The sequence below is a fragment of the Python bivittatus genome, unplaced genomic scaffold (genome assembly GCF_059951505.1).
Source record: "Python bivittatus isolate LINGU-HERP-01145 unplaced genomic scaffold, Pbiv_v1 ctg000180_np1212, whole genome shotgun sequence".
Lineage (NCBI taxonomy): Eukaryota > Metazoa > Chordata > Lepidosauria > Squamata > Pythonidae > Python > Python bivittatus.
Window position 1 is genome coordinate 2,175,277 of NW_028277047.1, and position 15,116 is coordinate 2,190,392.

Genomic DNA, 15,116 nt, shown 5'->3' on the forward strand with positions numbered 1-15,116 from the left:
TTTGAGTCCCTTTGCTCGTTCTGTGGCAGGAAATCGGGGCATCGTTCAGCCATTCGTTCCTCTAATGTGCAAATTTGCTTTTTTTTTTAATGTGCCTTTTCTCTATTTTCTCCGAGACACAGTTTGGGTTTTTTTTCCCAGTCTTAGAAGGGGGGTAGAAAATCCAGCTGTTAAAATTAGGATGGGACAACTTTTCTTGAGTTTCGAGGCCTGGATTCAAGTCCACCTCAGCCACAGAACCTCACTCGGCCCGTCCTACCTCACAGGGTCGTTGTGCGGGGGTCGAAAGGAGACCCCGACGTAACGGCTTTGAATTCCTAAAGAAAAACGACTGTAGGAATCGGATATTCGTGCTACCAGATATTAAAACAATTAATCACTTTTAGCCACTGAAAAAATTAATCACTTGAATCAGGTCACTTCCACCAGGAGTGAAATCGGTGATTTAAACATATTCAGCGAAATATACGACGATAAATCATAGCTGTGTTGGATGTTGGCTTAATGGGCGGAATCAACTCAGTGAGTTGTGGCTTACTTGACAAACTATAGTTCGGTGAACTTGGGCCTAAACCAACGTGTAATCTCCATGTGGTCACCCCAGTCCTTGCCTGGGTCAATTCTTGCAAGCAACTCTTTACTCTTCGTTGAGCAGGCCGGGCATCTGATCGCCCAAGTTTGTAATGTCTGAATGGGACAACCAGGTTTACTCTCCTACCAAGATGGGGTTTCCTTCTGGCAAACCAGCTTTCCGCGGAAACTCATCTACGGGGAGGATTTAGCGGCTGATCAGGAATTGCAGAGAAAACAGATCTCGGCTTCTGAGATGGGAAGAGAAATCACGGGCAATTCTACCTTCTACCTTTAAGATAGTCAAGCAGGCTTGTTTTAAAAGCCCATCCTAAAATGGTTAAGGTTCTCTCTTTGGCCTTGTGAATGTATTTGCAGGAACCGTCGATAACCTGAGAAAACGTCCGATGGGAACTTTTATAAAGGGCTTTGCTCGGGCCAGACCGAATTCTGCTTTGATTCCCCTTTCAAAGCGGGTGCAAGAATTGGAAAGTGGAACGCCCTGGGATTTCATCATCGGCTTTATTTTCATTTTTTCCTGCTGCTTGAGGAAGTTCCTGAGTTGCTAGGAAGAAAAAACACCCCTGCAAGGAACCCCATGAATTCAGAATCCATTATTCTGCATCGACGACTAAATTTTTTTAAAAACCCTCCCTACTCTATAGGGCATCCCAGCTCGCCCGGGACACTAAACCACAGTTTAGCCAACCTTGGTTCCTTGAATAATTTACAAGCCCTAACCTGGATGGCTGGCATCCTTGGCAAACCATGATTCTAAACAGACCACCTCCAGCTGGATCGTGCTGTTTAAGCCAAATAACCCTGCTAAAAACATTGGTGAATAGCACACCCACCTGCGAAAATATGCACACCCAACACTGCCCGGCTGTCCATGGAAACACTTTTTTTTTTTTTAAACTTCTTAGGGCGTGTCCTCCAAAATACACTGAACCTCCCAACATCAGTGCCCCCCCCCCAAATGATGCTGGTGCAGAACCCAAAACGAACAGCAAAGCTTTGGTCCGAGCGCGAAGGTGCCCTTTGTTCCGATCGCCAGGCTTGGGGGCTCCCGACGGCTTCCACCCCGAGGTTTTTTCGCCCCCGAGCCCATCCCGAAGGGAAATGAGACCTGAAAACGGCCAAGGGTGGCTTTGCTGTGGCCCGGCTTGCTCCCACCATGGTTACTCAATTGTCTCCCCGGTCGAAACCCCGGTTAGTGCGTCGCGTCCCTCCCCAAATCCGTGAGACCGGTATGGATGAACAATGACACTGTCTGGGAACTTCTCAAGCCCCTTGGAGTGCCCTTTTCTGCATCTCGTGCCAGCTCGTTATGAAGAAGATGATAATATTAATAATATTATTAATAATAATATCAATAATAATAATGCACTTACCCCATCCTTGCAGAAACAGCCCGAGGATCATCCAGAATTTCCACGACAGCATCGCCCGCCAACGGCCGGGCAAAGCCACCCAAAACCCGGCAATTCTGCCCCCCCAAAGCCAACCCTCACCCCGACTCCCCCTCACCCGCCAACTTTCGGACGGCTCTCCGGCTAATCCCCCAGAAGAAAAGGGGCCTTCCTCCTTGCCAAGGGGGCCCCGTCGCTCCCCCAATAAAATGAAAATAATCCGCCTCTCGGCCAAAACTTTTCCCCACTCAGCTGCAATCGTGTGGCCCCCCCTTTGTGGACCCCCTCCCCCCGATTCGGGGACCGTTCTCAATCCTGCGGGGATCTAAGTTTGCCGGCTAAGAATTCCCATTGTTTGCCCTCTGTGACCGCCGGAGTCATTGATATAATCGGAGAAGGGTGCAAGGAGGTGGGTGGAGGGAGGCGTGCGTGTGTGTGTGTGTGTGTGTGTGTGAAAGGCAGATGGGGGTAGCCACCCAATTGCATTGGGCTCAGGGGCTGTTCCCTCCCTTCTCCCCCCCCTTCCTGGCACGCATAGATGTGTCCAGCCGGTCCTTCTTTCCCAACATCGCAAGGTTGGACGAGCGCATCCAGATGTGCAACTTTGTATCCCGCGACAAAACTCACCTGGACGCCCACCTGGGCCTTATTTCCATTCAGAAGAGACGGGGGTCCGGGGGGGGGGGTTAGGCAGCCGAGCGAAATGGCTCTCAAAGTGCAACCAGATCGTGGCCTGATCCGCCCCCCCTCCCCAAGCCGAGGCCGCCCACGCCTGCCGACTTCCATGAGGACTACGAACTTAAGGATGGAGCCCACGTGTTTAAAATTATACTTCATCTCCTTTATGTTATAGTCACATTGTAACTCACCTGCTTTATATTAACACATGGCGAAATGGTAATCAATCTACTTGATATTAATATATAGTGAAATGGTAATGGGCGTGCTTTATATTGATCTATCATTAAATGGCAACGGATATACTTTACATTATAACATGATTAGATGGTGATCAATCTACTTTATATTAATATATAAATTAAATTGTAATTAATATACTTGACATTGATACATGATTAAGTTGTAACTCATCTACTTTATATTAATACATAGTTAAACTAATTGATACATTTATACTGATACATAATTGTAATCAATCTACTTTATATTAATATATAATTTAATTTTATCTACATCATCGTATATATATTCTTATATATATATAATTACATTATATATACATATTAATATATAATTAGATTACCTACCTACCTACCTACATACATACATATATACACATAGATAATTATATATATTCATATACTTTATATTAAAGTATCTTTAATGTATGTATAATGTATATACAACTTCCAAGTATCAGATTGTGCTTGACTCATCCCATCGTTCCCCAAAGGAGCCCAGCTTTTTCAGGGGTTGAGGGGGGAATGTAATTTCAGTTAGACAGTCACTATATAAAAGATAGACAGATAGATAGACAGACATAGATTGATTGATTGATTGATTGATAGAGATAGATAGACAGAGATTGATTGATTGATAGACAGACATAGATTGATTGATTGATTGAGATAGATAGACAGAGATTGATTGATTGATTGATTGATTGAGATAGATAGATAGATAGACAGAGATTGATTGATTGATAGACAGACATAGATTGATTGATTGATAGAGATAGATAGATAGATAGACAGAGATTGATTGATTGAGATAGATAGATAGATAGATAGATAGACAGAGATTGATTGATTGATAGACAGACATAGATTGATTGATTGATAGAGATAGATAGATAGAGATTGATTGATTGATTGATAGATAGAGATTGATTGATTGATAGACAGACATAGATTGATTGATTGATTGATAGAGATAGATAGATAGAGATTGATTGGTTGATTGATTGAGATAGATAGATAGACAGAGATTGATTGATAGACAGACAGAGATTGATTGATTGATTGATAGAGATAGATAGATAGAGATTGATTGATTGATTGATTGAGATAGATAGATAGATAGATAGACAGAGATTGATTGATTGATAGACAGACATTGATTGATTGATTGATAGAGATATAGTAGATAGATATAGATAGGATAGACAGATAGATAGATAGACATAGATAGATAGATAGATAGATAGATAGAATATAGATATAGACAGAGACTGATTGATTGATTGAGATAGAAGAAAGAAAGAAAGAAAGAAAGAAAGAAAGAAAGAAAGAAAGAAAGAAAGAAAGAAAGAAAGAAAGAAAGAAAGAAAGAAAGAAAACCGTGCTAAGATTGAGTTTGGTTTGTTCCTGGCTGAGCCAAAGAAAACCCACATTGGATTGGCCATGTTTTCCTGTTCCTATAGTAAGAACAGCAATAAACTGGACTTGCTTTCCAAGTTTTCCAGCTCTTTCCATGAGGACTAGCCTCTTTCAAACCAAAAGAGAATAATAACTTGGCCTGTTCAAAATCCACTCCTCCCCTCCCCAAACTGAGTCAAAGTAACTTTGGAGGTTTTGAATCAGCAAAATGAGCGAGGTCTCATTTAATTTGTACCCACAAATCACCCCTGACAGTTTAATTATTTGATTTTTTTAAGGGCCGTATACACTTTAGAAGCCATCTCGGAGCGAGCGAATTGAGGATGATCATGATAACTTGATAGGGGGATAAAAACGCCACATCCCATCTGAACATCTGGCTGACTGGGAGACCAACCCTAATAATATAATAGAGTTTAAAACCAAAGAGTTACAAGGAAAGGCCCATCCGTCTGCTCAGTCTTAGTGGGTCGTGGGGCCTTTATTTTAAAAAAGCAAATTGCATCCCCATCGATTGCTCTGAACCCATTGAGCCTTGCAGACAGGGGGGAAAACGTGGAAACTAGTTCGAAGCTGGCATAATTGTATTAAAAAGCAGACCGGCTCCTGCTCGCCGCCTTTCTAGGACACTCTTCAAGGTCCGCCCCACGCCAAGGGTTCGGCAGTAGTCCAGCCACCATCAACTCCGAGGGAAACCCTGCGCCAGCCAGAACGAAAAGTGGCTTTTCTGAAATGCTGTCCCAGGTACTGAATTCCCCCCTCGGAGGCACTGAGCCTGGGAAGAAACGGATTTCTTGAGCGTGGAGATGGGTCTAAATGCGAAACGTCGTATTTATTTTATTTATTTGTTGACTTCATTTAAAAGATCAATGGAAACAGGCAACTTTCCAGAGCAAACCACATCGGAAAACCCAGGCTTTGGGGCCCAGCGGAGCACACGGTTTGTCGGCGAACGCCTGTTTTTTGCAGATCATCGTTCTGATCGCTGCATTGCAATCTCGGGAGGGGCTGAGAGTTGAATACCGGAAGGGGCAGGAAAGGATTTGCAATCAGTGAATATGTCCATTTTCACCTAAGTTGGGGGGGGGGTGTCACAAAGTTGGGAATTGCTCCATCATTTGTCCAGTGCCCTGGATTTGCCCGGCGGACCCCCCCCCCGAAAAAACGTGCATGAGGAACAGGTCTTCCAATACCCCGATCAATGAAGCACCAGCTGAGGTTCACCCTGACCCAGCTTTGCCAGTTGCAAACCGCAAGACTGCAAAAATTGCAAATTGCAAAAATTGCAAATTGCAAATATTGCAAATTGCAAACTGCAAAATACAAGCTTCAGCTGCAGGGCCTTTCGCCGACCTGGGGGTTGTGAGAACGTGGTTGTTTTTCTCGCTGCCACGTGTGGAAGTGTCAGAGCATTTGGGGATAACCCCCGGGGACAGGAGACCCCCCCCCAGCTTAGCAGGTGAGAGAGAATGCAAAGGGGCTGCAATAGGTCCCCAGCTTTACGTGGTGGGTAGACCCCCCTTTCCCATCTCTTCCAGCTTGCCCCCCCCCTTTTTTCTTTCAGCTCTTAAAAGCCCCTGTAGTTACCCGGGTTTGGGGGGGGAGAAGTTGCCCCCTTCTTTTCCGCCTTCCTGGACCCATTCATGGTGTCACTTACACAAGCCGATGGCCCTATTATCCGCGCACAATGGGGCACCCGGCCCCTGCCCTCACTTTATGGCGAGGGGAGGGGGGAGCTGGGAAGACAATAGCGAAAGAGGGGAGGGAGAAGAAGAGCCTGTTTTACTTGCAACCCAAAATTGCAAAGAGGGGGGGAAGAGAGGTGGCGAAGAACGAGGTGCAAGTGAGCCAACTCCTGCTTTTAAGCCCGCAGACCGAGTTTGTCCTGGAAGGTCTGGATCCCCGCGTGGCTCTGAAATTAGGCAACGGGTTGAATACTCAGAAAAAGTTGCAGCCGTCCGCTGGGCATGGATTTGCACCCGATTTCAACGGCTACGGGGCTGCCTTCAAAATGCCCCCCTTTGGCCATGCAGCTTAGGGCTCCTGTGAGCCCACCACCACCCTTGCAGGTGGGCCACCCCAAAGGGGGTCAAAATGGCCCGGATCTCTGAGGAATTCAGCCGGCACGTTGTTTTGAGTCTCTTTAACCCATCCATCCATCCATCCATCCATCCATCCATCCATCCATCCATCCATCCATCCATCCATCCATTTCTTTAATCCATCCATCGGGTCTCAGACTGGACTCTTTCACTCTCGGCCGCCTTTCTCCATCCCCTTGCATTTTTTTTAAAAAAGGCATTTGGCAGAACTGCTGTTCTATAAAGTAAAATAAAATATAAAATGAAATGAAAATAATAAAAATAATAAAATAACATGTGATATATGGTAAGGTTTCTCCAGCCCTTTGCATTTTTAAAAAAAAAGACCCTTGGCACAATTGCGGTTCCATAAAATAATAAAATAAATAAGGAGAGAAAGGAAGCCAAGAAGTGAAGAACGGGGTCCGCCTTATCGGCCTCAAGAAGGACAAGAGCCCGGCTGACAAAGTCTTTTTATTGGATCAAAAGTATCCCAAAATACAATAAAAATACCAAATTTTCACCACCACCACCACCACCCCAGCTTCGAAACAGACAGTACGGCTGATTTACAGGCCCTGATTTCCCCCCAAGCTGCCCTGGCAAGATAGATTTATCTGGCCTGCCAAGCAAGACTGTAAGAGAAAACTCGCCTTGTGAGGTAGGCTGCTGATGGCTTAGGGGGAGAAAACAGGGGTTGCTTCAGGTCCCAGGGTGCAAAAACACTGGACGCATCAGCCAGATCCCTTTACTGACTTTTGCATAGCTATTAAGAGAAAATAAATCACAGAAAAGAAATCTACACTCCGAATTATCTACTGGATTTCGTATGGATCCATGGCTGGCTGGGGAATTCTGGGAGTTGAAGTCCACCCATCTTCAAGTCGCCAAGGTTGAGAAACACTGCCTCAGCTTAAGACTCCTCCCTGGACCTCAGTTTTCCCAGCCTCTAAAATGGAACCAACCTTGAGCCAACAGCTCCAACCATAACTATAATCCGTTCGGTCCCCAAAGCTGATTCTTGGCCACTGAACCTCGGAGAAGATCCAAATCAGGAATTTAATACAGAGAGTAGAATCGAGCGGGTTACGAATGATTTCTCCCAGCTCCAGAGATGCCCTGCTTTAAGGTGTCGAAACGAAATGAATTTAATTTCCAGCATCCAGAGAGAAAACCGCCCAGCCCAGTGGGTGTTTGTGCCCCTTGGGGGCAGACGGGGGCGGGGGGGTCATACAAAAAAGGAAGATGCATAGATTTTATTTATTTATGAAATGTATATGCCGCCCATCTCCCCCAGATGTTAAATGCCTTGCTGCAAAAATAAGATCAGGGAATCCGGTTCCGGGTTGCAAGAAACATCACAAGGCGAGTGCCCGGCGGGTGAAAAGTGGCTGCGTAACAAGGAAGAGACACCGTCAGAGGAGACGGGGGGGGGGGGGCAAGAATGGAGGTAAAGGAGTTGGGAAGGGGGTAACATGCCAGGCCAAGGGGTGGGCAATTTGGGCACAATGCTGCCCCCCAACCCCGCGAGCCTCCGGTGCCGCAGAGGCGTGATTGTGCACGGGGAATTGAGCGTGTCTTATAACCGGACCTCTCCCGCGACAATCCTCTTCCAGACGGCGGGGGTCAGAGGGATGTAGGTCTTAGCGGCCACGTCCAGGAAGAAGAGGGGGTCCGAGATCTGGGTGGGGTTAAACCCTTCGGCCACGAGGCGAAACCTCTTCCGCTTGAAGGTCTCGGTCATTTCCAGCTGACCCTGAGCAGGAGAGAAGTCAGTCCGTGAGCGGCGGTGGCAGCCAAGGTTCTTCGAACCCCGCCCTGGCCTCCCTCGCAGGGGCATTGTGAGACTCCAAGAAGACTCTTACATCCTTCGAGGAGCAACAAAATCGAGCGGGGTCCTACCTGTATGCGCAGGAAGCGAGGCCAGGCGAAGGGCGGAAGGCGCTCGGCCACGTGATGGTAGACGTGGGCGCCATCGAAGTCTCGCCCCGGCTGCAGCACCACCGTGGCCATGCCAGCTCGGCCTTCGTGCCCTGGAAGAGGACCACCAAGAGGGGCAACATCTTTGTATCGAGCCCCTCCAGGGCCAAAATCAGGAAGGGAAAAGCTCCCAGCGGGAAGGAAATCCCACGAACCGACGAAAGAAAAGTCCAGAAATGTGAGATGAACGGTTAAGATGAACGCCCGCTCATGGCCTGGGTGAAGTGTGTATTATTCGCCCCTCGAGGGGTAGAAAAAAAGGGGGGGGATCTTTTCCCCCATCATGAAGGCGATTCTTCCCCCCCCCAAAATGACCCAGAAAACTCCTGGAAAATACTTATAAACCCGAACGAACCCCAGAAATGATGAATGACGCATTTTCTTGGAAAAAAACAAGGACCGACCTGGAAAAGGGGCAAATCTGAAAGAGGTCCATTACGATTAAAACACCCCCCAAAACTCGTTCCTGTTTATAACTTGGCTTGCCAAGGGAAAACTCAAGAGCAGACCCAAGCGTGAAATAAATCGAGAGGACGGCTTTCTGAAATAAAGGCTTGGTTTCCTAAAGGAGGTGTGGCCGCTGGGCTAATAACCAATCCTGATTAATAAGTCAATAAGCAATGTTAATTAATTAATACGCATTGTGAATAGGAGTTATCTATTAGCAGCCCTCAAATATGTTCCATCGAAGAATGCAAGAAAACGTTCGCAGAACTGGAAAACGACGCCGACAACTGGACTGGGATTCAGAGATGCGTCTTTTCCCGCCCACCTGACTTCCGACGTCCCTTTTAGCGGCTTACCTGGGACCGCCACGCCGTAAACCGTGACTTCCCGCAGACCGTCCAGCGTGCTCAGAATCTCACCGACTTCCGTCGTGGCAACGTTTTCACCTTTCCAACTACGGAAGAGGATGGTGGGAGGTCAGGAAAAACTTTTTTTTGCAACACCGGGACGGAAAAATTTGCCAAAACAGTCTCAGCTCTGAGGGCTGTTTGGGGCTGTTTGTAGGTTTTTCTCTGGTTTCGTACGCCACCCAGAGTCTGCTGGAGTGGGGTGGCCAATCAATTTCAATCCATGGATGGAGAGTTTACGGCTCGCCCCCCCTTTTCTGAAGCAAGAATTAAATCACAGCAAATCCCTGGGAAACTTTCTTTAGCGAAGGGCGCCCTCGTGTGGTCAGGGTGGACCATGACATGTGAAATGTGGATCAAAAGCGGGACAAGGATGACGTTTCGGCGGGATGTTTTTCTGGAAAAAAACATCTTGTGCCCTCCCTAGGCACCAGATCGCAAAGCCCATCATCCCTGCCCAGCAAGGGATCCTACCGTCGGAAGTCTGACCCATCTTCCAGATGCTGAACTTCCCAATTTCCAATTCAGTAGCTTAATTCTAGTATATTAACGAGATGGGTAACAAATGTGAAGAAAGAAAGAAAGAAAGAAAGAAAGAAAGAAAGAAAGAAAGAAAGAAAGAAAGAGGGAGGGAGGGAGGGAGGGAGGGAGGGAGGAAGGAAGGAAGGAAGGAAGGAAGGAAGGAAGGAAGGAAGGAAGGAAGGAAGGAAGGAAGGAAGGAAGGAAGGAAGGAAGGAAGGTTAACATTCCAGGAAAAAGAAATGTGATTCATCTCTCATTCCGGTCCAGAGGAGCTAAAAATCTTGGTCTGTTGGGGTCCTCTTGATGTGCCATTGGCCAGATTTGGGGATGGACAGGCAGACAGACAGATATTGCTAATTTGCAAAATTTGCTCATGCGATGGCTCCAACCGTTGCCCGCGTTTGCTTATGTTCCGTAGCAGCCCCGCCTGACCATCGGCGAGCCCCAGGCAGGCTCGCCCCTTGCCCAAATGAAACACCAACATACCGGAAGGTGTCTCCCGTACGGTCCCAAAAGCTGATAAACCCTTCAGCATCTTGCACCATCAAGTCCCCCGAGTTAAAATAAACGTCTCCGTTGGCAAAGACGCCACGCAGGAGCTTCGCTTCGGACAGTTCACGCCCACCGGCGTATCCGAGGAAGGGGCTTCGAGATGTCACCGGAGCAATCAGAAGTCCTGGTTCCCCTACAGAAAAAAAAAAAATATAGTAACTAAAACACCAGCTGAGGACGCACACGGGGTGGATGGAAGGGGATGTGGGAAGATGCTGCCCTGAGAAAATTCTTTTGTCACCTGGATCCACGCGCTGGCATCGGCCAGCCTCGTCTCTTAGCGGACCCCCTTGGACGGCGTCGAAACGAACCAACTCAAAGGGGCTGAAGCACTGCAGAGAGACAGAAGCCGCCATTCAGACAATGAAAAAAAATATTTTTTCTCCCCAGCCTTTCCTTCTACGAACGCCGTGCAAGTGAATTCTTTCCTTCTCGCTCTCCTCCTCCTTTTATTTTTATCGAGCGTCCCTCTTTCTGTGCTCTTTTGATTTCTTTGGTGATCGGAGACTGTTATGAAAAAGGACAGCCCTTCCTTTCAGATGCGTGTAATTTAATTATTCATTTTCTCGGGTTGGCTTCGGAAAGCCAAGTTATAAATATCAATGATTGGGTTTTCATCCTGATGAACCTCTTTCAGGTTTGCCCCCTTTTCAGGCGCATCCTAGATTTTCTTCCAAGAAAATAGGGTCCCCGTACTGATGATAAATCACTGAGCGGCTTGGAATAATGTAAAATAAACGGGATAACAATCAGACGACGCGGCGGGATGTCCCCAACCCACTCCCCCTGCCAAGGAACGCCTTGATCCCCCACCTTATAAATCCAAGAGGCGCGCCCCACGGCCCCCACGGTGCCGGTGTAGTTAAAGAGGCTGACGTTGCCTTCGGTCATGCCGTACGTTTCGACCACCTGCACATCTCCAAAGCGGCGGAGGAATTCCCGCCAGACATCCGGCCGCATCCCGCTGCCCACGGCCATGCGCAGGCCATGCTCCCGATCACCGGGGCTCTGCGGGAAAGAAGGAGGAACACAGTGGCACGAGAGGCCCCCGCTTTGGGAACACTGAAACACTTGGCCACCGACGGGCCGCTTCGGCCAGTGAGTCGGAAGGGAAGACCAATATTTGGGGAGTTGCAAAAAGATTCGAAGCCCGGGAAACAGTGATGTTTTGGATCTTTGGCCGAGCCGTTCAGGGTCCCCCTAGCTAAGCAGAATTGTTCTGGCTTTGGGGGGTGGGAGATCTGGGGGGATTCTGGGGAGACTTTATAGGGGAGATGGACTATCCCCTCCCAGCAGGGTGCAGAAGAAAAACGGACTGCAACGGCTGCCTTTTGCTCAGCAAGCTGGCATTCCGCGAAATCCAACCGCGCCTTTCAGCTGCGGGCAGCCAGGCTTGTAAATTTTATTCAGAAATCTAGCCCGGTGGGGTTTGTTCAGGAAGCCACCGATGCAGAAAACCAGTTTGCTGGCAAGGTCTGGACTGAGAACGTTGGGGAGGTCGGGGAATTCTGGGAGCTGAAGTCCACCCATCTTAAAGCATGCTGGGTGGGGAATTCTGGGAGTTGAAGTCCACCCATCTTAAAGTTGCTAAGGTTGTGCGTTGGGAATCCTGGAAAAAATAGCTTCTCTGCAGAAATTCCAGCAGTAATACCAGCCACGGCCACAAGGGGGAGACCTACAGACACACCTTTTCCCACACTTACCTGGGGCTGATTGACCAGGTACCGGCAGAGCTCCCCAATGTATTGGAAGATGGTCACCCCGTGAGTCCGGCAGTCAGGCCAAAACTGGCTGGCTGAGAACTTTTTCTTCAGCACGCAGGTGCCGCCTGGCAAGAAAGGACAAGCCTTTCCTTTTTCCCAGAAAGCTAAGCAAGTTTCTAGTCCTCAAGGCTGAGGAAGCCCCCTTTTCCCTCCCTCCTGCCAGGGAGGTTGACATCCTTAAACTCAGAGGGGGCCAACTTGAGATCAGACCCTCCCCTTCCCCAAAGAGTAGCACTCTTTACTACAGCAAAGTGGTATTCGCTATGGTGAGAAACAGCAAGGGACCTCACAAAAGAAGCAGTGAATCCATGGCAGTGGAGCAGGAACATTAAGTGGAGCCTCCAAAACCAAGAGCAGTATACCCCAAATACCAGAGGGGAGAAGGAGCAAGGGAGGGAAGATGCTTCTCCGGCGTGCCTGAGGACGGGGTCTCCATTCTGGGAGCCGGCAGCAGGAGGCTGTGCTGTTGGTGGCGGGGCAGGGAGGGGAGGGGAAGAACCGCTGCCCCTCGGAGCGCAGCCTTTGCAGCAGAAGGGTTGACACCGCGCCCCTTTCGCATCAAACCGGCCGCAGCGCCCCTGGACCTACCGAGGCCGAACGTGCCGAGGATGCCCAAAAGGCTGCCGGACATGTGATAGAGCGGCAGCGCCAGGTAGATGACGTCCGAGCTGGAAGCCCCAACCAGCCTGTAAAATCCTAAGCAGAGGATGGCTTTCAAGTGGCTGATGCAGGCAGCCTTGGGCAGACCTAAAAGGGAGGAAGGGAAGGGAAGGGAAGGGAAGGGAAGGGAAGGGAAGGGAGGAAGGAAGGAAGGAAGGAAGGAAGGAAGGAAGGAAGGAAGGAAGGAAGGAAGGAAGGAAGGAAAGGGTGTCACTTTTTTAAGATCACCGATTGCTATATTGTATCCGTAGATGAATTCAAGGCAAAACCGTGCCCTAAAGTAGCAGAAAAATCAAGGCAACACAGATGCGATTGTTGCTTTAAGTTGCTACTTTTTGGCAGAGAAGAATTTCTTCCTGCAGAACAGCGGCCATGCTCTTGACACACACACACACACACACACACACACACCCCGAAAGCTCAGCCTCCCCCCGCCCCCAACTGCCCAGAACAGCCAAGTCTTCACCCATACCTGTAGTCCCCGAAGTGAAGATATACAGGCAGGTGTCCGTCAGGTTGCTGGGGGTGGAGAGGTCGTAAGGAACCGGCTCATCTGAAGCTTCCTCCAGGAGATCCTGAAGGCTGCTCACGCCCCGTGGATAGGGCCCCTTTCCCATCACCCAGACCGCAACGTCCATTTCCTCCAACGTGGGAAGGACCGGAGCCACGGCTTCAAAAAGTTCTGCAAAGAGAGGGGGGAATGGGAGGGGGCCGTGAAGTGGCTGGCCGAGGAGCAGGGAGACCGGGGTGAAGCTCCTGCGGTGACTTTGGTCTCTCTCTCTCTCTGGCCTACCTCGCAGGGCCGTTGTGGTGAGAGGGAAAAGTAGGAGGAGGGAGTATACAAAGTACGTCCCGCCCCAAAAGTGGGACGGAAACTGAACAAGCAAAAATGGAAATCGAACGACTAAGCGTTGAAATTGAACAACCAAACATGGAAACTGAACAACTAAAAATGGAAACTGAACTATTAGAAATAAAGCTCAGGTACAGAAAAACTCAAGGGGGTGGGTGGGTCTTTTTTGCAGTCTTGGGAAAGCGAGATTGGAACAGGGCACATCTGCAAGCCGCTTTGGGGCAAAAGTGAAGAAAATGCTCTTGGGGGTCGCTTTTCCCGCTGGTCGGTCCGTGGAGAGGAGACCACGAGGAAAGCCCGGGGCAGGAGAGGCGGAAGGCCTCCCCAGAGAACCCGCTTCGGAGGCCGCCCGAGAAACGGTCTTGCCCTGGGCGAGCCTGGCCGTGCGCCGCGGAGCCCAGCGCGGCGGGAGGGGCGGGCGCCCCTGCCTTCCCGCGACCCTCGGCTCGGGGGCGCGCGGGGCAGGCCCCCAGGCCCCGCCCTCCCCCTCCCCCGCGCGGGCGGGCGGGCGCGCGCACTCACCGTCCGAGGCCAGCAGCGCGCGGGCGCCGCAGGCGCGCAGGCAGTGGAGCAGCGCGGCCGGGCGCAGCGCGGTGCCCAGGAAGGCCGGCACGGCGCCCAGCTTGGCCAGCCCGATCCAGGCCCAGACGAAGGCGGGCTCGTTGCCCACCAGCAGCGCCACCGCCTGGCCGGGCAGCAGCGCGCGCCGCAGCGCCTGGGCCACGCGGTTGCTCTCGCGCTCCGCCTGCCCGTAGCTGAAGCTGCGCCCCTCGAAGCGCAGGAAGGGCCGCGCCGGCCGGGCGGCCGCCAGCCGGCCGAAGCGCTGCGCCACGCTGCGCCGCCCCGCGCGCCCGCGCAGCAGCCGCCCGCCGCAGCTCAGGGCGCGCCCCACGAAGGCCAGGTCGGCGCGCGCGTGCGGCCAGCGCCGCCCGGCCAGCGCCAGCGCCAGCAGCAGCAGCAGCAGCAGCGCCAGCCCGGCGGCCCCCATGGCTGGAGCGGCGGCAGGAGCGCCGGGGCTGCCGCGGCCGGGAGGCGGGCCGGGCGGGCGGGGCGGCGGGCGGAGCGGGCGCGGGGCAGGGGCGCTGCGCGGGCGCGCGCGGGCGGCGGCGGCGGCCCCAAGCGCAAGGGCGGCGTGTGTCTCTCTGCCTGCCTGCCTGTCCGCCTGTCTGTCTGTGTGGAAAGGGGCGGGGGTGTAAAGGGAGGAGTCCAACCCCCCTGAAGCTCCCCCTGCAGACTTTCAGATCTGTTCCAGGGAGGCGTTTCCCAGCCCCGATCCAGGCGGAGAGGCAACCTCGGTGCCAACCCAGAAGAGCGGACCAGGCGGCGCTTTTTCACCCCGCTCCTGATCCAAACGGCGGATTTGCCCCTGAGCCTCCCGGAGCGGGGCCCAAGAGCGTCCCTGCGCCGCCGCCAGCCGGCTGTTCGGGATCGCGGCGGGGGCCCGATGCGCCTCGGGGCCCGAGGGTCAGACTTCTCCCGGCCGGGCCGCAGGACTTTTCTTTTCCCACCCTAACTAACCCGGGCCAAGGA

At 51.1% G+C, this 15,116-nt stretch overlaps 1 protein-coding gene across 1 annotated transcript; it reads right to left on the reverse strand.

Annotated features, from left to right (window-relative positions):
* Positions 1–6,860: 6,860 nt before the first annotated feature.
* SLC27A3 (solute carrier family 27 member 3) lies at positions 6,861–14,677 on the reverse strand. Its single transcript, XM_088137196.1, has 10 exons — positions 14,109–14,677; positions 13,206–13,415; positions 12,662–12,820; positions 12,014–12,138; positions 11,124–11,318; positions 10,552–10,642; positions 10,245–10,443; positions 9,186–9,283; positions 8,305–8,435; positions 6,861–8,158 (listed from the first exon to the last, which is right to left on the reverse strand). The coding sequence occupies exons 1-10, from the start codon at positions 14,572–14,574 to the stop codon at positions 7,982–7,984; spliced, it is 1,851 nt and encodes a 616-aa protein (XP_087993322.1). The 5' UTR covers positions 14,575–14,677; the 3' UTR covers positions 6,861–7,981.
* Between the last annotated feature and the right edge of the window lie 439 nt (positions 14,678–15,116).